We start from the raw sequence: 22,089 nt of genomic DNA, 5'->3' as shown, positions 1-22,089 counted from the left end.
GGCAGAGTGGATAGTGAGAGAGAGACAGAGAGAAAGGTCTTCCTTTTGCCGTTGGTTCACCCTCCAATGGCCGCCGCAGCCGGCACGCTGCAGCCGGCGCACCGCGCTGATCCGATGGCAGGTGCCAGGTACTTCTCCTGGTCTCCCATGGGGTGCAGGGCCCAAGCACTTGGACCATCCTCCACTGCACTCCCTGGCCACAGCAGAGAGCTGGCCTGGAAGAGGGGCAACCGGGACAGAATCCGGCGCCCTGACCAGGACTAGAACCCGGTGTGCCGGCGCCGCAAGGCGGAGGATTAGCCTAGTGAGCTGCGGTGCCGGCCTTGGGCCATCTTCTGCTTTCCTAGGCCACAGCAGAGAACTGGATCGGAAGTGGGGCAGCCAAGGCTCCAACCAGCGCCCATATGGGATGCTGGTGCTTTAGCTAAGGCATTAACCCGCTGCGCCACAGCGCCGGCCCCAGCTTCAGGCTTTTAAAATTGATGGACCACATTCAGCCAAGTTTCACCCCCACATTGCAAGCCCCTTTGAGGTGTCCACAGTCTCAGTCGCAGAGCGGAGATGAAGAGGCTCTACCCAGTTGAGCTCTTCCTTTGTGCAGATTTCCTGGACCTGAAATCACTCGAGTTCTGCCACCGTAGCTGGAAACAACTAGCGCCTCTTCTGCAGCGGCGTCCCCAGCTGTACTATGAATCATAGAAGCCGGACTTTGTTGTTATCCCCATAAAGCAGTGTAGCATGCTCCAGTAATCATCTTCTCTACTCAGGAGACTCGGAGTTGCTTTAAAATATCGAGGGGCTGGCGCTGTGGTGCAGCAGGCTACGCGGCTGCTTGCGTTATTGGCATCCCATACTGGAGCGCCAGTTCAAGTCCTGACTGCTACATGTCTGATCCAGCTCCCGGCTGAAGGCACCTGAGAAGGCAGCAGATGATGGCCCAAGTACCTGGGGCCCTGTTACCCAAGTGGGAGACCTGGGTGGAGTTCTGGTCTCCTGGCCTCACACCAGCTGTTGCGGCCATGTGGGGAGTGAACCAGCACATGGGCAATTGGTCTCTCTCTGCCATTGTGGCTTTCAAATAAATGTTAAAAAAAATAAGACATCACATTCCTTTTCATGCAGATGTGTATCATGAAAAAAACTGCGTGACTTTCAAAACTTTTTGCACCACAATCCGCTTATCTTCTAATCCCATTTTCCATGCAGTTTGGAATGGGCTTGTATGTTCAGGTGTGCACGGACATCACTAAGGTCACAGTGGCTGTTTTAGAGGTTTGGGGAGGGTGGGAAATTCTTCACAGCTTGATCCTTTAATTGTCTTTTAAATCATGAATTTATATCCAATGTTACGAGGCAGGTTTCATTCTCTAACAAGTCTACTATTTCCCTCTGCACACAACGAAGGCTGGAATCCGGATGCCAGATATTCAGAGCACTTCCTGCAGGAAGCTAAACTGCTGCACTGGAATGGAAGGCACAAACCCTGGGACTTCCCAAGCGTTCACAACGACTTGTGGGAAAGCTGGTTTGTCCCTGATCCTGCAGGGGTATTTAAGCTCCATCACAACAGCTGACAGAACTCAACGTTTTAAATACTCCCTATGGGAAAAGCTGCAACTGTCCCTTTGTAGCCTTGCAACACGTTTGCTTGAGGAGCAATACCTTTGACACGTACAATCCACGACACGAGAACCAGAAACTTCTCTGTGCAGATTGGACCTCGGACCAGACGGGCACGGGTGTGTTTCCTTAAGCCCAAGTGATAATCGTGGAGGCCACGATTCTGTGAGTGAAGCATGTTGCTGGAAAGAAAGAAACCCAGCCGGCTATGGGCAATCAAGGTGCTTCCCACTGAATGGCACTTACAGCCACAAATTCAGCATTTTCTAAATGTATTTTTTACATGTAGGTATTTTTTAACAGGTTCTCAATCTTGCCTTTTATAGCACTGTTACATTTAAAACATGGAGGCCTGAAGAAATAAAATTGTCATTGATTTTTAAAATTTTTCATCATGTATATATTCTGAGTGCTAAATACTAGAAGGAGAACTGGTGCAGGTTTGAAGGGGGAAGGAATACCATTGAGTCTGGCCAGAAAAAAGCTTGAAGGCCAAGGGTATTTCACTCTTAAAAATTTTTTTTTATTGTAAAGACCATCAGACTGTCAGATGAATTTCAAAATCTTTCCATATTATTTAATGAAAAAGTCTCATACTGTCATGTACAGGATATACCGACATTTATTATGTATCAGTCATATTCAATGTAAAACACCATTATTGTAGGCTTGGAAAATCTTCAAACCCATTATCTAGTGGGCATCTGTCATAATTTAAAAGGTATTTTCTCCAGTCAAATAAAAAAAATCTATTGTAAAGCTACAATAGTTATTTCCTACAGCCATACCTAGTTACATGCTTTACACAGTCCCATGAAAAAATAATTCCATTGCTCCTAATCCCTGATGCAAGGCACTTCAGAGCACCCGCAGAAGACGGCCATGTAAACAGCAGTACAGTACATCATTAAATAACACGAATGACTTCCACACAGCTTGACCTAGACTTCAGGAAAAATAAAACCATCATTACCACAGCTAAAAAGCATACTAAGAGTCACAAGAATTTGTTTCTCTTATTACAAAGAGAAGAACAAGACATACCACCTCTCGGGGGAAAGAGGAACCTTGTAAATATTTCATATTGAAAATGAGCATGCTCCCTGGGTATGTACGGAACTGGAGTATTCAGGAGTGAGTAGGAGTCAATGCAAATGGCCATTTCTGAATACCCAGCTTGAACATCTACCAGACCTAGGGGTCTGGACTATTTGTAGCACCATGGGAAAGGCATCAGAACATCACAAAGGTACAGATTTCAAACCAACCTTCCCACGAGATTCACGTAGTCCATAGCAACTAAGTATCAGCAATGATGCAGAGAAAGGATTTTTAAAATTATTGGCTTACTAGATATACCTGGCAAGAAAGGTTCTGCATTATTTATTTTGGTACATCTCATGTATAGAAAGCACCGGTTTAAGTGAGATTATCAAACCCCTCCAGCCATCTTTTGCTCAGCCTGAAAATTCATTTCTTACCCCATTTCCATGTCACCAACCTTAAAATCAAGGCTAAAATTACAATGGTGATAAATACTGACAGAGAAATTCAGTTCCTTCCCTATCAGATTTATCTCTCAAGTAAAACACAGCTACGTGATACAACGTCAGGGTTCTACTGCACTCTCTGGAACCGACTGTCCCAGCGGAGAGTTTCTGCCTCCTGGAGGATTAGCACACAGGGGCCAGGAGGCCAAGGCCAGGGAAGGAGGCTGGGCCAGCCCTGCCACAGCAAGGCCACACTCCGTATTTCTACTGCTAAGTAACTCTCAACACCACTCCTAACGTGAAGAGGTCTGAGCTGAGAGCAACTTAGGCAGCCCTGGGGTGACCCTCAGCTACCACCAAACACTAACAAATGGGACTCCACTGAGGGCTAACTTCATATGTGAAAAGCAACATACTTGCTTCCTTAGCTGTGCTAATTCTTACCATGAGCACACCCTCCTTAGGCATAAAAGGAGTAATAGTCTGCCTAGGTTTATGCACAGTTAAGGATCAACTATAAATATTCAGACTGCTGTATTTTAAAATTACAGATCAAAAGTGACTCCCAAAAGAAAATCAATTTCTTCACACATGAAATATATAAAAAGCTGGAATGATGGTTAATTCACATACAAAATCACATACAAAAAAACCCTACTTTTCCTTCCAAATTACTTAGTTCATACAGTTGGTTCTATCACACAACTGTTCTACACTAATGACATCGCTAGAGTAAACTACTACTAAAATATTAAGTTAGCACACTGAGGTTCTGTATCTTGACAACTGCATTAAAACTGCAGCATTCACGCGGAGCTGAGAAACAGCATTCTTAGACACCCTGCTCTTGCGCTCCACAGTGATTGTTCAGGGAAGGAATCTGGTCTGTAAACGGCTGGGCCATCCACTGCCCATCTGGAATGGCATTGAGAGCTGATTCTCTTAACTCCGCACTGTCCGCAGCTAGGAGAAAGGAAACAACGTCAGGCAATTCTGCCCAGTCTACTTAGAAGTTTTAAAATAATCAAGTCAGGAGGTTTAAAAGGGAATTATTATTAAACTAGTTAAAGGAGGAAAATGCAACTAAGATGCCTTAAAGGAAATGAGTTGTAATGTCCATGTAAACATCAAATACCACCAACTTTTCACCATCACTAAGTAACATTTCGTATATTACCATTCCCACTCGTCAGTACTTTACTCTCATTCTGTAAAATCTGCCTCTCACCCCCAGTCCCTGAATCCTGACAGGACCAGTCTCTGGAAGCGACGCTCATGGGGGAGGGAACATACCTAGCCCATTAGACGGGAAGCTGCAAGGTTCACTATTGCACGGGTTGTCACTGTAAGCACCACCGTAGGCTGCTTCATAACCAGGATCGTATTTTTCTTCCTTAACAGCCATCTTCTTTGCATCCTCTGTGACAGAGATAAAAAATTTAAAATGGATTTTGTACAACAATTTTGAAGGCAGCTTTGTTGAGAAATCATGAGCAATTCTTTCTTTAAATGTTCATGAATGCTGAAATACATCTTTTGCAGTCCTCTTTTAAACTCTTTGTAGCATATACCAGATGAACTCATAAGGATTACAGAAGCTTATTACACTTAATTTTAGGCACAATGTGATGTTTCCTGTATCCTCAGGGTATGCAGGTGGAGAACCTTGGTAAGAGACTTGCAGCAGTGACTAATGGCTATTATCAGAGCCCTCTGGCTGCAAATACAATTTTTTCTTTTCTTTTCCTGTTTCTGTATCCACAACCTATTTTCTGTATGGTATATAAATGAATGAAAGGAATAACAGTAGCATACCTTGGGCAAGCTGTAGGTCAAATGTATACCGCACTTCTTGAACGTCTGTGTTTCGTTCAATGCCTTTCAACTGATCTCTTAAGTCCTTCAACTTAATGTAGTAATGAACTTTGTCCTGAGCGCGAGGAAACTGAGCACACCTTGCACTGGATGATGGCATCACATAGCAGAGCTGGAATCAAGGTTTTAGTTTCAGAAATGTTACAATTCTACTGAATCAACTCATACTGACATTATACAATTTATCTTAGAGTTACTAACTTAATACCTAACCACATACTTATATTGTATGCAACATCAATAAAAGTAGTTGTGCTTAAGTTCAGATCTGTAGTATTTATTTCAAAGTCAATAAATAAAACATAAACAGCCTTCTTCCCCAAACATCCATCTGTCAGTAAAGTCTTTTCAATAGAAATGCATGATTCATGGTTCATAATTCAAGAGACAGAAGGGCATGCGAGTGTATAATGAAGTCTTCCCTGCCGGCTCTGTCTTTACCCAGTTCCCTCACCCAAGGGCAAACAATGCTGCCAGTTCCGGAGATGCCATAAACATACAATCCAAGGTATCTGGATATACGCGCCCCTTTTAAAAAAATATACGAATGTTAACATGCTCTACTTCCTGTCCTGCACTCAATAATTACAATCAGAGTAAAAAAAGAACTTCCTTTTTTTTTTTATAATTGTGTAGTACTTTATAATCTATTCAACCAGAGCCCAACTGGGGACATTTAGGCTGTTTCTAATTTTTTGCTATTATAAGCTGTAGGAAAACAAAACAAAACAAAACAAAACCTTTGTACATATTTGAATGTTTGAGTATATCCAATAAATTCCTGGAAGTGCAATGGCTACAAAGAAAGACAGCTGCATTTATCAGCTTGGCTGATGGTAACAAACTGTCTTTAAAAAGCGCCTGTGAGAGGCTGATAGGATATGCATGTTCACATAATTTTTAAATTGGCCTCCATATCATGTTTTACAGGAAGAACACATTACTTGCTTTGCTTATGTATGTGTAGAAAATGGTGATTCATAAAGCTATGTAGTATGAATATTACTGGATTTTGTAATAACATATTTTCCAATCTAAAGATATTCTTCTATTAAAATGATTCAGAAGCTTAAAAAAAGATAGGTCTTTTTGTTGTTTCACAGTTAAATCACTAATAAATCAGCAACTTTAACATTTCATGATAAAGACTAAGTTTTAAAAGATAAATGCAGGGGCTGGCACTGTGGTGTAGCAGGTAAAGCCACAGAGCCTGCAGTCCTGGCATCCCATATGGGGACCAATTTGAGTTCCAGCTGCTCTGCTTCTGATCCAGCTCCCTGCTGTGGCCTGGGAAAGCAGTGGAAGATGGCCCAAGTGCATGGGTCCCTGCACCCATGTGGGAAACCTGGAAGAAGCTCCTGGCTTCTGACTTTGGCCTAGCCCAGTCCTGGCCTCTGTGGTCATTTGGGGAGTAAACCAGCAGATGGAAGACTTCTCTCTCTCTGTAACTGCCTTTCAAATAAATAAATCTTAAAAAAAAAGAAATTAGAGTTTGGAAATATTGCTATTTCTGAATGTTTGTCTGGGCTGTATTTATATGGCTCTAAAATGAATATACAAACAGGACCTGTGGTTTTTCTCATCAGAGTCATGTTTCTTTCATAACTGGGTCCAAGGGCTAACTCAATTGCATTTGATAAGCATACACCATTAAATATATTTTATTCCTGATTTTTTTATAAAGATTTATTTATTTATTTGAAAGTCAGAGTTACACAGAGAGAGGAGAAGCAGAGAGAGAGGTCTTCCATCCGTTGGTTCACTCCCCAGTTGGCCACAACGGCCAGAGCTGCGCCGATCCCAAGCCAGGAGCCAGGAGCTTCTTCCGGGTCTCCCACGTGGGTGCAGGGGCCCAAGGACTTGGGCCATCCTACACTGCTATCCCAGGCCACAGTAGAGAGCTGGATTGGAAGAGGAGCAGCTGGGACTAGAACTGGCACCCATATGGGATGCCGGCACTTCAGGCCAGGGTGTTAACCTGCTGCGCCACAGCACCGGCCCCTAAATATATTTTAAATGCAGTACATGAGCCAGTTCCTCTTAATAGTTTAGGTGGATAACATCATTAAGACATTTAGTTGATAAATATGTCTCTAATAAGATCCTAACAGTTTCTGAATTACTTTGTAACTATTAGTTCAAGTTGATATATGTATAGATATTATTCAACAAAATACAGTGTGCTTTTTTTTGTGGCATAAACTACAATGGATAGGGAGTACCAAGGAAGAGAGACAACATTTCACCTCCAGCTGCCATTTTAAGGACTTACAGTTTCTGTGTCTGGAATCTTGTGGGGTTGAAGCCCAAATTCCAAGTTCTTAACCTTTACTCCAAAAACTTCTCTACTAAAAATTTCATAAATACCTAAAATGAAATACAAACATATTTACAGCGTCTATAACATTAGCAAAGAAGAAAAGATAAAATTTAAAAGTAAATCTTACATTTTCCATTAAACACTGCTATTCGTGGCTGATATTTCTGTAATTTCTGGACTAGAATACGTCCTCCTTCACGAAATTCTTTACTAAAATTGAATTAAAAAGTAGTCAAAACCAAACGTGACAACATTTCTAATACGCTAAATTCAGGCTGTTTTCAATAAAAGATCACATCATATAGTCATTGAGCTCAGCTTGAAGGGCATGTGGATGATGTTCTCAGGGCCTGTGAGTGCCAGCAGGTTCAAGGTTCCGACTCCCCAGTGCTACGTCATTACCTGGAAAGATCCTTGCTGCCTGGCGTCGTCCTCTCCACCATATTGGTAAATCCAATGCCATACTTCCCAGGTAAAGTGTGATCGTCCATGTGGTTCAGCTGGACCTCACTCAGCCCTGACATGAACAGACACTTCCCTGCGAAAAGACAGTTCAGCTTATTTCTGCAGGTCAAAGGCTTTTGCCCAAAGAAATGGTGTGATAATCTAGGTTCTATTCTTGAAATGAAAAAAAATAAGATTGAGAATATTAAAAAATGGTAACATAGCTCAAACACCATATTGAGCAATTACTATGTGTGGGGTCAATCCTTGACATGGATTAGCTCATTTAATCACCGTAATTACTTTATGAGATTAAAATTATAATCTCCTTTTCTGTCTGAGAAGACAGAGCTACTAGTGTAGGAAACTTTGAAACTATTTTCCTTTCCAATAATTGCTGTTAACATAACCTGCCAACAAACATACACTAATAACAACAAACACCATGACAGTGAAGAAAATGGAGAATTCAGAAAATTCAGAACGTACCAGAAAGGTTTTTTTTTAAAGATTTATTTATTTGAAAAGCCTAGTGACACAGAGAGAAGAGAGAGAGGGGAATCTTCATCCACAGGTTCACTTCCCAAATGGCTGCTGGACCAAGCCAGAGCCAGGAGCCAGAAACTCCAACCAGGTCTCTCAGATGGGTGGGGCAGGGGCCTAAGGACTCGGGTTATCTTCCAGTGCTTTCCCAGGCACCTTAGCAGAGACCTGGACCAGAACTGGGAGTTGAACTCATGCCCAGTTAGGATGGTGGTATCGTAGGTGGTGGCATAACCTGCTGTGCCACAACAATGGCTCCACCAGATACTTTCAAAAAGAAAATGAAGAAAAAGTTTTGTTAGTTCTAAAAATGTGTTACTGTCACTTGCTCTAAATGCGTTTAATGTTACTCTTGGGGCTGGTGTTATAGCGCGGGGGTTGTGCTGCTGCCTGCAGCACCAGCATCCCATATGGGTGGCAGTCAAGTCCTGGCTGCTCCACGGTCCATCCAGTTCCCTGTCAATGGCCTGGGAAGAGCAAAAGAAGGTGGATCAAGTACTTTGGTCCCTGTCACTCACACGGTGGACCAGGAAGAAGCTCCTGGCTCCGGCCTGGCCTAGACGTGGCCATTTGGGAAGTGAACCAGCAGATGGAGCATTTCGCTGTTGGTCTCTCCTTCTCTCTAACTCTGCATTTCAAACAGATAAATAAAATCTTAAAATAATTAAAAAATAAAAAGGGAATGTCACTCTTAACTCATGTTGGGGCCGGCACTATGGCATAGTAGACTAAACTGCTGCCTGTGGCGCTGGCATCCCATATGGATGCTGATTCATATCCCGTCTGCTCCGCTTCCAATCCAGCTCTCTGCTATGGCTTGGGAAAGCAGTAGAAGATGTCCCAAGTACTTGGGCCTTTGTTCCATGTGGGAGACCTGGAAGAAGCTCCTGAGTCCTGGCCTGGGATCAGCCAGCTCCCATTGCAGCCATTTGGGGAGCAAACCAGCAGATGGAAGACCTTTCTCTCTGCTGTTCCTTCTGTCTGTAACTCTACCTCTCAAATAAATAAAAAAAACCTTAAAAAAATCAACTAATGTTTCCTAAGGGCTTACTGCATGCACTATTCTATTAGGCTGTGTTGATTAAGGTGGTTTATATATAAGGGGTGGGTCTTGTGGCACACCAGCATCCCATGTTGAAGTGCCAGTTTGAATCGTGACTACTCATCTTCTGAGCCAGCTCCCTGCTAACGTGCTTGGGAAGGTAGTGGATGATGGCTCAAGTACCTGAGTTTGTGCCACCCAAGTGGGGAGACCCAGATGGAGTTCCTGATTCCTGGTTCCAGCCTAGCCCAGCCCTGGCTGTTGTGGCCATTTGCAGAGTGAACCAGAGGATGGATGAACTCTCTCTCTGCCGTTTAAATAAATAACTCTTTTTTAAAAAGACAGTTTATATGTAAGTTATGGTTTTAAGGCTCATTCTAAAATTATGAGCATCTTAGGGCTGGTGTTTGCACAGCACTTAAGACATCACTTGGGATACCTGCATCCTATATCAGAGTGCTCGGGTGCAAGTTCTGGCTCTCCTCTCAATTCTACTTCCTGCTAATGTGCACCCTGGGAGGCAGCAGGCGATGGCTCAAGTACTTGGGACTGTGCCACACACATGGGAGACCCGGACTGAGTTCTAGGCTCTTGGCTTCAGCCTGACTCCCGGCACTGACCCAGGAATGAGAGATTTCTCTGTCTTTCAAGTAAATAATAAATAAATGTAAATGAATAGCATCTTTACTACTATTTTCTGCTAGTAGTATCTGTACAGAATGTCTTCAATCACAGCATTTCACAACTATTACAATTTGATTGCCAGTGATCAATGCATTTCATTTCTCCTAGGGAATAAGACCAACAAAAATGTGGGTCAGTATTCTGTCTGCACAGCCATAAAGAGGTACTACTGTTACCACGTCTATGGATAATAGTTTTTAAAAAATCATTTAAGAGTAGTTACAATCATTGCAAACAATTCAAACAGAGGAGAAAGTACTCTTTCTCATGTCCCTTCACTCTCATACCAGATGTTAACCAAAATGCTAACAGTGGCACAGCACCTCAAAGCCATGTTCCATGTACACTGTATACATATACATATACACATTCACATACACACAGAATGAAGGTATATTTACATATAAAGTCTTTAAAAAAACACAGTTGGTTAAAGAAAAAGTCTATGAACAAAGATACCTAATTTGTAAGTAAATAAATAAAAATTACTTACAAAAATGGTTTCCAGGTCCAGGGTAATGATGTCCTTTGTAAGCAGCCATTAGTCCTGGATTTATGCCAATCTAGCAAACAAAAGAATTACACTTTTTAGTCTTAGAAACTAGGGTTTAAGACTTAGGGCTTCTATGGAGGAGTGGTGGGCAAAACTGAACTGATTAAGATATAAACTTCATACAGCATCGTAAGTGGTACCATTTGTCAGTTACTACTCTCGATCGACATGGAGAAAGAGACTACCTTTATTAGAGATCTGCTGTTGTTCAGAAAAACCTCATGACGCCCTGTCTGTGACCCTCACCCACTACAGTCTGAGAGGAAAGATCTTGAAACAATCAATCAATCTGAGCCCCTGCCCAGCCACAAGTCTTGCTCTCAATTCTTGCAAGTAACATGCTGTATGTCAGCTACAGCTATTCAAATGCTGACGGTTCTCACAGTTACACACACAAAAACAAGCTGAAAATCAGTGCAGTCATTAGGGAGCACTCTCAGTGCTCATGGAATCCAAGTGACCCACAGGGGTCCTTCCACTGAACTGCAGCGCTGTGAGGGAGGGATTATTATTAACCCTGTCTGTAACAAGGAAAACAGTAATCGAGAAGGTGAAGGCCTGCCCAAGGTCACATCTTGTTACCTCAGATAGTTCCAACCTGGAACTGCCCTCTTAAAACATTTGCATATTAACACAACCTCATGAAGATGGCACCATTTTCCACCAAAAGGATTCTCAGAAATGGTTCTTTTAAGCAAAATGCTGTCTGCATGGACAACAGCTGAGTAGAGCTAATCCACTGATGCTGTTTATAAAAGCAAATGAAGACAAAATCCTTACAATTACAATGTCCAGGTTGAAGGTCAAAATATCAGGGAGAGTCTTGGTCAGAAGTTCAGCCTCTGACACGCCATTAAAACGGTCCACTTTCCTTTTCACCTTAAACGCATCTGTAATTTTTTCTTGCTTTTCCTTTGACTTGGCAGATTTGCCAGATTTTTTTGCCTCAGCAGGTTTTTTGGGTTCTGCTGGTTTTTTGGGTTCTGTTGCTCGAGTTTTTCTTTTTCTTCCTTTTGGAGCCTCTGAAACACAAGGATTTCTCGAATGCAGACGCAGATGATTGTAACCCAGACCCTTCAGCAGCTTTCTCAGAAGTTACCCTGTTGATACCCTTTCTTACTCACTCCCTAAAACTTCTTATAGTCACACTTATGTTCTCACCACCTGTTTCTGCAGTAACTTCCTCTTTTACCCTAGAACTGGGCCTCTGTGGGTCCCAGCCCACCCTCCCTTCCCCCGTAGCTATTCGTGGAAAGAAACACCCATCATAATCAATATTACTCAGCATCTTGTTATCCCCAGGGATTCTAAAGGTAAATATAGGGGGCCAGCACTGTGGTGTAAAGCCACATCTGCAGTGCTGGCATCTCATCTGGGCGCTGGTTCTAGTCCCAGGGAATCCACTTCTGATCCAGCTCTCTGCTTATGGCCTGGGAAAGCAGTGGAAGATGGTCCAAGTCCTTGGGCCCCTGCACCCATGTGGGAGACATGGAGGAGGCTCCTGGCTTAGGATCGGTGCAGCTTGGGCCATTGCGGCCAACTGGGGAGTGAACCAGCAGATGGAAGACCTCTTTCTTTTTCTGCATCTACCTCTCTGTAACTCTGCCTTTCAAATAAATAGATATATCTTTAAAAAAAAATGTAAATATACCAATACTTAAGTTAAAACATAGAAGGTTAAATAGAAAAAAATGGGAAAAGAAAGCCAAAACAGCTGAACTCAATCTTCACGTAACTTCTAGTAGTAGAAAACCTCAAATGGCATGTGGCTTATGTCAGAGGTTACAAGGTACAGCCTGTTCCACAGGAAGTCAAACAGGGGAACTGAGAGGTGCTGAGGAAACCTCTGGGCTGCAGTATTTTTCTTTTTTCTTTCTTGTTTTATTTTAAAGATTTATTTATTTATTTGAGAGGCAGAGATACAGACAGAGAGAGGGAGAGACAGAGAGGTCTTCCAACTGCTGGTTCATTCCTCAAATGGCCACAATGGTCGAAGATGGGCTGATCCGAAGCCAGGAGCCAGGAGCTTCTTCCAGGTCTCCCACACGGGTGCAGGGACCCAAGGACTTGGGCCATCTTCTGCTTTCCCAGGCCATAGCAGAGAGCTGGATTGGAAGAGGAGCAGCCGGGACTCAAACCGGTGCCCATAAGGGATACCAGCACTGCAGGCGGAGGATGAGACCACCACGCCACAGCACCGGCCCCTGCAGTATTTTTCAAAAGGCAAGACCAGGGATGTGATCTCAGGACCTAAAGCACGCTTATCGGAACCTCTGCTCTACAGGTGCTCTAGGCTGGGTGATTTTCCGTGGTAAGAGCTGCCCTGCACATTACAGAATGTTTAGCAGCATCTGTGGTCTCAACCCACTAGATGTCTGCAGCACCCTGCCAGTCATGCCACTCCAGTATCCCCTTGGAGGACAAACTCACCCTTGGCTGAGAACTCGTGACCTACAGCTGCCCAGCAGGAAGCCTCGGTTCTCTCACTCTCAGTTCGGTAACACCGTCCTCACTTCCTGGGCACCACCCCTCCCTGCTCCTATTTGGCAATTCCCTAGCCGAGCCTGGCATGATCAGGGGAGCTTCTCTCTTCTTCTCACTGCTGTAGGCACTCCCTAAGCCAAGGGACCCACCACACTGGCTTGTGGCTGGGAAAATCCTGGCGCTCCCTGCCCAGAAACATGGTCGGGACAAGGGCAGGAGGGATCTCCAACGCAATGGAGGTGGATGCGCTCCTGCAATCATAAACCCAAACTCTGAGCTCATTCAAATACTGCAACAACAGAGAAAACGGTTACCCTCTCTCCACCTCCATTTCCCCAAAATCTATTCACCTCCTCTTCCAATTCTGTGTCTTGCTGACTGGCACTTCCTTCAGCCAACTGCCTGTGCCAGAAACGTGGGAGTTTACTGGAGTCTGAGTTTGCCTCCCAGGAGTGTCTGTTGGAAGGCTTGTCCCTAGGATGGCAGTTGGGAGGTGATATGGACCCTTTAAGAGGTGTGGTCTTGGCCGGCACTATGGCACGGCAGGTTAAGCTGCTGCCGGCAATGCTGGCAAATATGAGCGCCAGTTCAACTCCTGGATGCTCCACTTTGATCCAGCTCCCTGCTAACGCACCTGGGGAAACTAGCAGAAGATGGCCCAAATACCTGGGCCCCTGCACCCACATGGGAGACCTGGATGAAACTCCTGGCTTCAGCCTTGCCCAGCCCTGGCCACTGTGGCCATCTGGGGAGTGAAGCAGTGGATGGAAGCTTTCTCTGCCTCTCCCCCTCTTTCTCTCCATAACTCTTTCAAATAAATAGATCTTAAAAAAAAAAAAAAAAAAAAAAAAGAGGTGGGGTCTAGCGGGAGGCCCACTGGTTAACTGAAGAGATTTTAGGCCACCAGCCCCTCGCTGGCCTCCCCCTTGAGGAAGGGATCTCTCCATCGCGACGCCATCCCGGAGGAGGCCTTCCGCTGAGCTAACGCTGGTGCCACGCCGCTGAACCTCCACAGCTGTGAGCTACATAAACCTCCTGTCTGCATGCGTGGGCCAGCCTCGGGTATTTCATTCTAGCAAAGTAAAACAAACACACTTCCTCTTCTCCCTCATCCTCCACGTGGACCCCGTGAGTCAGTCAGGCAGCTCTACCTCTTGGGTATTTCTCAGCTCTCTCTCCGCTCCTTCAGGGCCTCCTCACTTCTCCCCCAGATCACTCAGTCTCTAACCCACTCGTGCCTCCCAATTCTGCCTTCCTCTCTACCAGCCAATCTCCCCTCTGTAATATTTTCAGATGTACTTTTAAAATGCCCACTATTTAAGCCATCCCTTTGCTGACATTCTCTCAACAGCTCCCTGCTGCCTTCAGGATAGAAGATACATTCTTTAGGATAAAAAGCAGGCCCCCCCCGCTGCCCCCACCGCACCCCATCCCTCCTCATTTCCTTGCTGCACCTTGGAGTGCAATGACAGAGAATCACTCCATCTCCACTCTGCGTCATATCCATCCTTTCCCTTGTCTGTGCCCTGACAGCCTGGAATCTTCCCCACTGTGTTCCGCACAAGGACGGAGTCTCCTCACCCTTGCAGGTGCAGAGCTCTGGTGCTATTTCTCTGCTCTGGGAGACTGCCTATGTTCTCAGACCAGGGTAAGTGCCAACTACAGGAGGCCCAGAACACCCATCCTGTAGCCTCCTTTACTACCTCGTGTGCTGAGGGGCAACACGGTTACTCACTGCCTTTCTCTACCAGACTGAGAGCGCTGAGGGCAAGATCCATGTCCTCTTATTACCCAGAACCTATCCCTGTGCTTAGCACACATAAACCACTTAATTCATCGCTAAACCCGTCCTGAAATCAGACGGCTGATCCAATACCCAATGTTGTGAACTACCGTGGTGAATGCTACCTTGTACAGGTTCCTCAGCAGGAGCGGGGGCTGCGACTTCTGCGGGCATTTGCTGTTCGTTCACAATCGGCATATCGGGAGCCTCGGCCATCATTTGTTGAAAGGGAAACGTATAAAAAGCCTGAGCCTGCTGAAGGGAATAGCTGAAAGAACAATTGGTAGACGATATAAGCATAATCAAACTACCCAAGTTCAAATGATCAGCTGCAAAGAAGCTCTTTGGGATCCGTGCATCTGGCAACCAGACTGTGGAATATATTTAGCTAACTGGGGAAGAGAGACAGGTGGAAGATCTAAGCCCATCTATGCACACCCAGCCAACCTTTCCTGAGTGTTCACCAAAAGAACTTTAACTCTCACGCAACATAATGACAGATGTGTCACCAATAAAACACCCCTGTCTTGGCAAGTCAGCCTGTACTTTCTATGAGATCGTGGGAATTTTCTAGTAGCCAGACTGGAAAGGCTCTTTAAATCACACAGGATTAAAACGTCTACAAACACAATCTGTATCCCCACTTTAACTAATTAATCATCTTGTCACAAAGATCTTCTTCCATTCAACTTCTGGGTTTTTTTTTTTTTTTCTTATTTATCTGTTAACGTATTTATCCATTAAGATTTGTTCTTGCTACATTTTTGCCACTAAATGGAGATCAGAAGTAGATACTCTGTAAATATCTATTAAAATTATTAAGCAAAAAAATCCTCTAGACTTCTTTTCTGAACATGATTTAAACTTCCTTCAAAATACTCTGTCAAAATAAACAGTACAGTACTTCAAAGCAAATAATTAAAAAAAAAAATCTTTCTGATGACCTTCGACCTGTCGCAAACTATTAGCAGGGATGTGGTGAAACTTAAGCTACAGACAATGCCAAAGAATGCTATTAAATACACAGGAGGCAGAAAAATGCTGGGAAACAAAATGGGAAAGTATGGTTTACTAGTTGCAGAGAGAATGTTTTCTATGTTAAGATACTCTACCACCTGTCTTTGTGACACTGGATAAAAGAGAATGCAGAGGTCAGAAAATAGATTAAAAAGACAAATAAGTATCCTTTATTTCTTTTCATTTGAAAGGCAGAGAAAGAAAGAGAGGGAGGGAGGAGGGAAGGTGGGAGGTAGGAAGGGAGAACCATGTCAGACTGCACAGGTACTAGCTCCCAGTCTGCTGGTTCACCCCTCCAAAAGCCCACAGCAGCCAGGGCTGGGCAGGTGGAAGCCTGGACCCAGGAACTCAATCAGAGTCTCCCACATGGGTGGCAGGAACCCAAGTACTTGAGCCCTCACTTGTTGACTCCTATGGCACACATGTGCAGGAAACTCGAATTGGGAACACAGTTGGGACTGGAACCAGCCACTCTGGGGAGCAAGCTTGGCCTAGTAGGTTTCCAATGAGTGAATGCTGTAGTGTGTGAATCCCATTTCAATAAAATGATAAAGCAAGAAACAGGCAAATAAAGTCATTGCCTGTGATGCCAGCATCCCATATGGGCACTGGTTCATATCCCAGCTGCTCCACTTTCAATCAGCTCCCTATTAATGTGCCTGGAAAGCAGCAGAGGATGGCCCAAGTGTTTGGGCCCCTGTGCTCATGTGGGAGACTCAGAAGAAGCTCCTGGCTTTGGCCTGGCTCATCACAGGCCACTGCGGCCATTTGGGGAGTGACCCAGCTGATGGAAGATCTCTTTCTTTTTCTTCCTCTTTCTCTCTTCCTCTCGGTGTAACTCTTTCAAATAAATAAACAAATCTTAAAAAAAATGAAATAGGCAAACTAAAACCAGATAAGCTTAATTGGTCTAAGGCACACAGGTTCATGGCAAAGCTAGAGTGCCAAATAAGTAAAGACAGGAGGTTGGGGGCCAATCCCACTGGACACTGAACAGGCAATCCACTTCAGGCTACCTTTAATGGTGAACTGGTAAAGAAAAGGTTCAGAATTAGTGAGAGGGGCCAGTGTTTTGGTGGGGTAAAGCCCTGGCTATGGCGGATATCTGGGGAGTGAACCAGTGGATGGAAGATCTCTCCCTCTGTTGATCTACTGGTTCACCCCCCAAATCCAACAGCCACGGCTGGGCCAGGCTGAAGCCAACAGCAAGAACCTCACCCCGGTTCTCTACATGGCTGGCAGGGACCCAAGTACCTGAGCCTTCACTGCTGCCTCCCAGGGTGCCCATTAGCCGGAAGCTGGAAGGGAAGCAGCAGCACTCTGTGGGGGAATGCGGGTGTCCCACGTGGGAGTGTAACCGCCTGTGTCCAGTGCCAGCCATGATGTATATTTCAAAGCAGAAGACAATAGAAGAGAGTACGGTAAATTATGTAGAAGGCCTGAACGTTAAAACGTAAAAATGAACAGAAGGGAATGTGCTTAGAACCACGCCTGGCAGAAAGATGTCCTCCTTTTTCATATTTTTTCTTTAATATTATTAGTAGTTCTTTTCAATAAATTATGAAAATAATTGCAGGCACAGGGGTCCAAGCACTTGGGCCATCTTTCACCGCTTTCCCAGGCCATAGTAGAGAGCTGAATTGCAAGAGGAGCAGCCAGGACTCGAACCATCGCCCATAGGGATGCTGGCACTGCAGGTGGAGGCTTAGCTCACTACATCACAGTGCAGGCCCCAGCCTGACTATCTTCGCAGCTCCCTAGCAGCCATAACAAAAGGAAGAGGATGGATTATAACCTTCTTAACACTTGGCAGAAAAAGGCATTCTGTCTACAGAAAAACCTTCATGAAACTGGGTGCCAGGAAACCAGAGGGATGGATAATTACATTTTCTAGTATCTAGGATTAGCTGAATTTGTAAGCAGCATAAAGCCGTTTGTCTGGTAACTGCCATCTAACGGCCCAGAACTCGCCAGTGCTTCTGTATAAGGCTCTACGAGGGGGGCAGCGGCAAAGAGCACTTGCCCAGCCCTGCCCCCTCTTCCAGCTTCTGTTCCCTCACCAGGAAAATGACGGGTCAGTGTCAGTGATTTCTACAAATACGGAGCAAGTGAGGGGATCAGACTACACTTCAGAGATGTCTTATTTTCCATAACTCCCAGGAATCAAACCCGTTAGCTGGATTAATGTTTTCATTTGCCTTTGTCCACTTTTCTCCATCATCATTCGTGTCCACCCCCACTGCTCTGTAGGACATTTCTCTTCCTGCAGTTCATCCCTTCTCTCCTGGCCTCCACGTGTGCCCTCCTTTCATGGAACTACACGGCTCACAGGACTGGTTTGGACAGGTGCCTGAAACAGATGAACTAATTTTCTGACAGTCTTTCTCAAAACATATACATATACATCCAGAGTTGATTAAGAAGACAAGCTGATTCAGATCTGCTGTATTTCAGAAAACAAAATCTTTAATAAAAGTTTTCTCTAAAACTACCAACTGCAGGGGGTGGGCCCTGTGGCACAGTGGGCTAAGCTGCCTGCATCGTATATGGGAGTGCTGGTGTGACGCTTGGCTGTTCTCCTTTTGATCCAGCTTCTTGCTAATGTCCTAGAAGGTAGCAGATGATGGCTCAAGTGCTTGGACCCCTGACACCCATGTGTGAGTCTCAGATGGGGATCCTGGCTCCTGACTTCAGCCTGGCCCAGCCCTGGCTGCTGTAGGCATTTGGGGAGTGAGCCAGTAGATGGAGGAGCTCGCTCTCTATCCTCTCTCTGTCAGTGCCTCTCAAGCAAATGAAAGTTACTGACTCCAACTTACTTAGTCTTCAGTTATTTTACACTATTTTAACTATTTAAGTTTGTTTTCTGAATAAATTTTATCTTCACTTAAACATGCGTATGCAAAACTGAATACTTACAAAAGAATGATCAGTGCTAAACAATTCAAATGCTCATATTGCGTGACCTATAATGGAACACCACCATCACTACCAGAACACTGTATTTCATATTGCTAAACGGAGGTGAGCATATTACACGTGCAGTCTGTACTAGAAAATATGAATATAATGACTTGAGCCAGCCCTAGTTTCTTCATGTGATACGAATGTATGTGTCTTCACTGTTTGGTCATTTTTTTTGTACCCAGAATCAAATAAAATACTCCAGATACAAGATCATCAGCCTGGGCAGGGCCATCAGTTTTCTCATCCTCAATGCAGAACCCATTTCGTTAGCTTTACTGGCACCCACATTATGCTGCTGATTCACACCGTGTTTATCAGCACGGACAACTGCTCTCCCATCACTGTTCTCTCGTCGCACACTTCATCATGGGTTTCCCGCACCAGAGACAGGACCGCGTCTCTTTCTGTAAAAGATGATTCCCCATTCTAGCCTGCCGGAATCGGGATTCTGCCTCAACCTATCAGTTCAACAAACGCCGCCCAGAGTTGGGTCATTCAGATCTTATCCGTGTGCCACTGGCATCATGAAGTTGTTCAACTGCTGAAAAGAATGAAGTTGGAGACAGAGCCCTGTGGCTGGTCAGGATGGACCTTTCTTTCGTCTTCCTTTGACTTTCCAGGCAGGAAATTGATTTTTGATTTTGCTTAACTGGACTCACCATCAGTTCATCCTCATCCCACTCACAAAGAGAAGCAGTGAGGCAGTGCTGTTGGCTAGGAAGGCAGACTTTGGAGCCACACTGCCTAGACTCAGATTTCAGCTCTGCTAGCTGCTAGCTTTGCAGGCAAATTCGTTAACCTCTTTATCCCCAGTTTCCACATCTGGGAACAACAGTACCCAACTCACTGGTTATGAGGATTAGTTAGTACACATAAAACACCCAAACAGTGCTTGGTATGCAGTCAACTTGCCGCAACAGTAGAGACCAGGAGGTGCCTCTTGTCAGCATCCCCCCGATCCAGTCTACACAGGTTGGTCTTTGTTTTTTCTAAACACACACTACAGCCTGGTATGCACTGGTCCGTTTTAGAACACGTAGCGAAATCTGTTCAGAAGCCGTGTCCATGTGGACACACCTGTTTCTTTCCACACTTCAGATCCCGCGCCTGCTGTCTCTGAGTCCCCAAACGCTGCAGTCTGGCCTTTCCCCGCTAGGCCAGGACACAGTTTCTGCAAAGGCAGCCTAAGGTCTCCTCCAAGGGCCTCACTGCTCTCGAGGTTTACCTTTCTCCTACGGACATTGGTTCTGCCATTTCCAGCCCGACAATCGTCTTCCTCGACATGGGAGGTGTAAAATCAAAACACAAACTAAATATACTTTCTGTCATTCACTAACACCATGCTGATGGGCTGGGCAGAAAAAAAACCCAAAGCTTGTCCTTCTCTTTGTCCACATCTAATACAACAGCCCTTCCTGGTTCATTTAACATTCCCAGAAATCTGGGTCTCGGCTGAGGACTGATCTTTCCGTCTGTTTAACTCTTTCAAGTCTCCCTTGGTTTGGCATCCTACTTCCCGTCTTGGGTAGAAGTCCCTTTCCTGTGTGGAACATCCTAGTCCCCTTACGCAACTGCTCCTCTTCCCCTCTCTGACTGATTAGACTGTGGTCGCCTTTAAAGACTCTTGACTATTTTCCATTTTGAGTCTATGTCCATGGAATATTTTCCTTCGAATGTTTTAACATTATTCTTCCAAACTAAAAAGTTTATTATATGCAGATTCCATTCCTGGATCAGCCCAAAATCAAGGATGGCAGAGAACCACTGTCTCAGGATGACCCAGGTCTGAGTCATTCCCGGATCCTCGAAGAGAAACTCCTTCGAATGCTACACTGAATTTCCTCATTTCCTAAAGGTGACAGCTTTGCAAGTCCCAACAAAAAATGCCCCAGAACAGCCCTACGGAGGAAGTGAACACAAACCACAGCTTTGAGCTAAAGCATGTACTTCAGTCCAGTTATTCTGCTACTAAGACACAAAATAAGGCCTCAAATACCTGATGCACTTGGTGGTAGGCTCAGCTCAGACTGAACTCTGCTCTTAAAAGGAGGATCACAAAGGTGAGAGATTTCCACAAGTTCTGGGAGTTCTCTTACTTGTAAAAGTCTTCAGGGAAAGAAGCAGAGTACAGCATTTGGCCCAAGAAGTCAGGATCAAGTACACACGTAATCTGCGTGTGTCTCCTTCCTAACTCTAAGACTGCTTATTTGGGTTACTTAAGTACCCACCTTCCGCAAGGCAGCCACCCACAGATTCCAGAGGTGCTGATTTTACAGGCTTCAACAGGAGGCCCAAAGAACTGTGGCGTCTGGCCCAAGCTCAGCACTGGGCGCTGAGAGTCAGGCTACTCCTCTTTAGGCCTAACAGTATGCTATTTCAATGTAAATCATTCTTTTTTTCTTTTTAAAGACCCGGGGACCTTAGTTCTCATTCATCTTTCTGCTAGGAGTTCGAACCTCTAACTCTGTGCCTTCGCAAAACCCTCTCTGGACGTAACGAACGCTCGCAAAGGACACTAGACAGACTCTTAGGATCGTGCCAAGACCCCTCGCAGGTTTTCGATGGACTGCTTTTGATTGCTACACAGAGTCCCATGGCAACAGTATCCACCCTTAATACCCCTTTCAGTGAGCTGCTGGGGAGGAAGCCACCGTCACTCTACTAACTACACAAGGAAAACTGCGGCTGATTAGGACACTCCCTCGTCACAGTCTGCACGGTGCTGGACGGTGGAGGAAGGGCATCCGGAAAGAAATACCACCCAGACTGCGGCTGCTCGCTACCGGACGTCGAAGCCCAGGGGTTACCAGCGGCCACCGACCCCGGCTCCAGGAGCACCGGGAGCGGCCCGAGCCCGTGACCGGCGCAGGCCCGCGGTGCGCACGCGCGGCCCTGGCCTTTGTGCTCGGACGGCCCGAGCAGCTCGAGACCCCAGCGTGCGCGCGCTCGCCCGCAGGCCGCCGCGAGGGGCGCGGGGAGCGCGGGGAGGGGCCGCGCCCCGCCCCCCGGATTTACCTGCCCGCGTTCTCCGCTTCCATGCCCTGCGGCCGCCTGCGCGAGACTCCTCCTGCCAAGCAAGCGGCCGGCTGGTCTCTGGGGTACGACGGGGTTCGCACGGCGGTACGATCCCAGAGACTTGGCTCCGATTGCTGGCAAGACCGGGACGGCGGCTGGCCTTAAGCTCCACCCTCACTTTTCTCCAGACCCCCTCCCTCCGCAGATGCCCCCATTCCATGCGCCACTTCCGCCTTCTCAGATCCGGGTCCCACG

General features: G+C 45.5%; 2 protein-coding genes across 12 annotated transcripts in view; one reads left to right on the top strand and one right to left on the bottom strand.

Annotated features, from left to right (window-relative positions):
• GLT8D2 (glycosyltransferase 8 domain containing 2) overlaps positions 1-2,379 on the top strand; it is a 41,646-nt gene extending 39,267 nt beyond the window's left edge. For 7 of the 11 annotated variants that reach the window (XM_051845842.2, XM_070052788.1, XM_070052787.1 and 4 more), the window contains one exon: positions 1,405-2,379. In XM_051845842.2, coding sequence (XP_051701802.2) covers positions 1,405-1,574 — 170 coding nt within the window. In that variant the 3' untranslated portion in view covers positions 1,575-2,379. The remainder of the gene's footprint in view (positions 1-1,404) is intronic. The other 4 variants (XM_002711232.5, XM_008256997.4, XM_070052786.1 and 1 more) reach the window with 1 other exon arrangement.
• Positions 2,128-22,088, bottom strand: TDG (thymine DNA glycosylase). Its single transcript, XM_051845841.2, has 10 exons — positions 21,835-22,088; positions 14,964-15,106; positions 11,352-11,593; positions 10,512-10,581; positions 7,708-7,843; positions 7,433-7,515; positions 7,258-7,352; positions 4,926-5,097; positions 4,404-4,529; positions 2,128-4,073 (listed from the first exon to the last, which is right to left on the bottom strand). The coding sequence occupies exons 1-10, from the start codon at positions 21,855-21,857 to the stop codon at positions 3,943-3,945; spliced, it is 1,221 nt and encodes a 406-aa protein (XP_051701801.1). The 5' UTR covers positions 21,858-22,088; the 3' UTR covers positions 2,128-3,942.
• Position 22,089: the final 1 nt, after the last annotated feature.

The sequence above is a fragment of the Oryctolagus cuniculus genome, chromosome 11, assembly GCF_964237555.1.
Source record: "Oryctolagus cuniculus chromosome 11, mOryCun1.1, whole genome shotgun sequence".
In the NCBI taxonomy this organism is placed as follows: domain Eukaryota; kingdom Metazoa; phylum Chordata; class Mammalia; order Lagomorpha; family Leporidae; genus Oryctolagus; species Oryctolagus cuniculus.
The sequence above is the reverse complement of the archived record's forward strand: the minus strand, read 5'-3'. Positions and strand labels throughout refer to the sequence as shown.

Excerpts from the sequence above, each read along its gene's own strand:
- TDG (XM_051845841.2), bottom strand. The coding sequence starts at position 21,857 with ATGGAAGCGGAGAACGCGGGCAG. Across the intron at positions 15,107-21,834 it reads GAAGCGGAGAACGCGGGCAG|CTATTCCCTTCAGCAGGCTC; the intron begins GTAAATCCGGGG and ends TTGTTCTTTCAG. Across the intron at positions 11,594-14,963 it reads TGCTGAGGAACCTGTACAAG|AGGCTCCAAAAGGAAGAAAA; the intron begins GTAGCATTCACC and ends CTTGTGTTTCAG.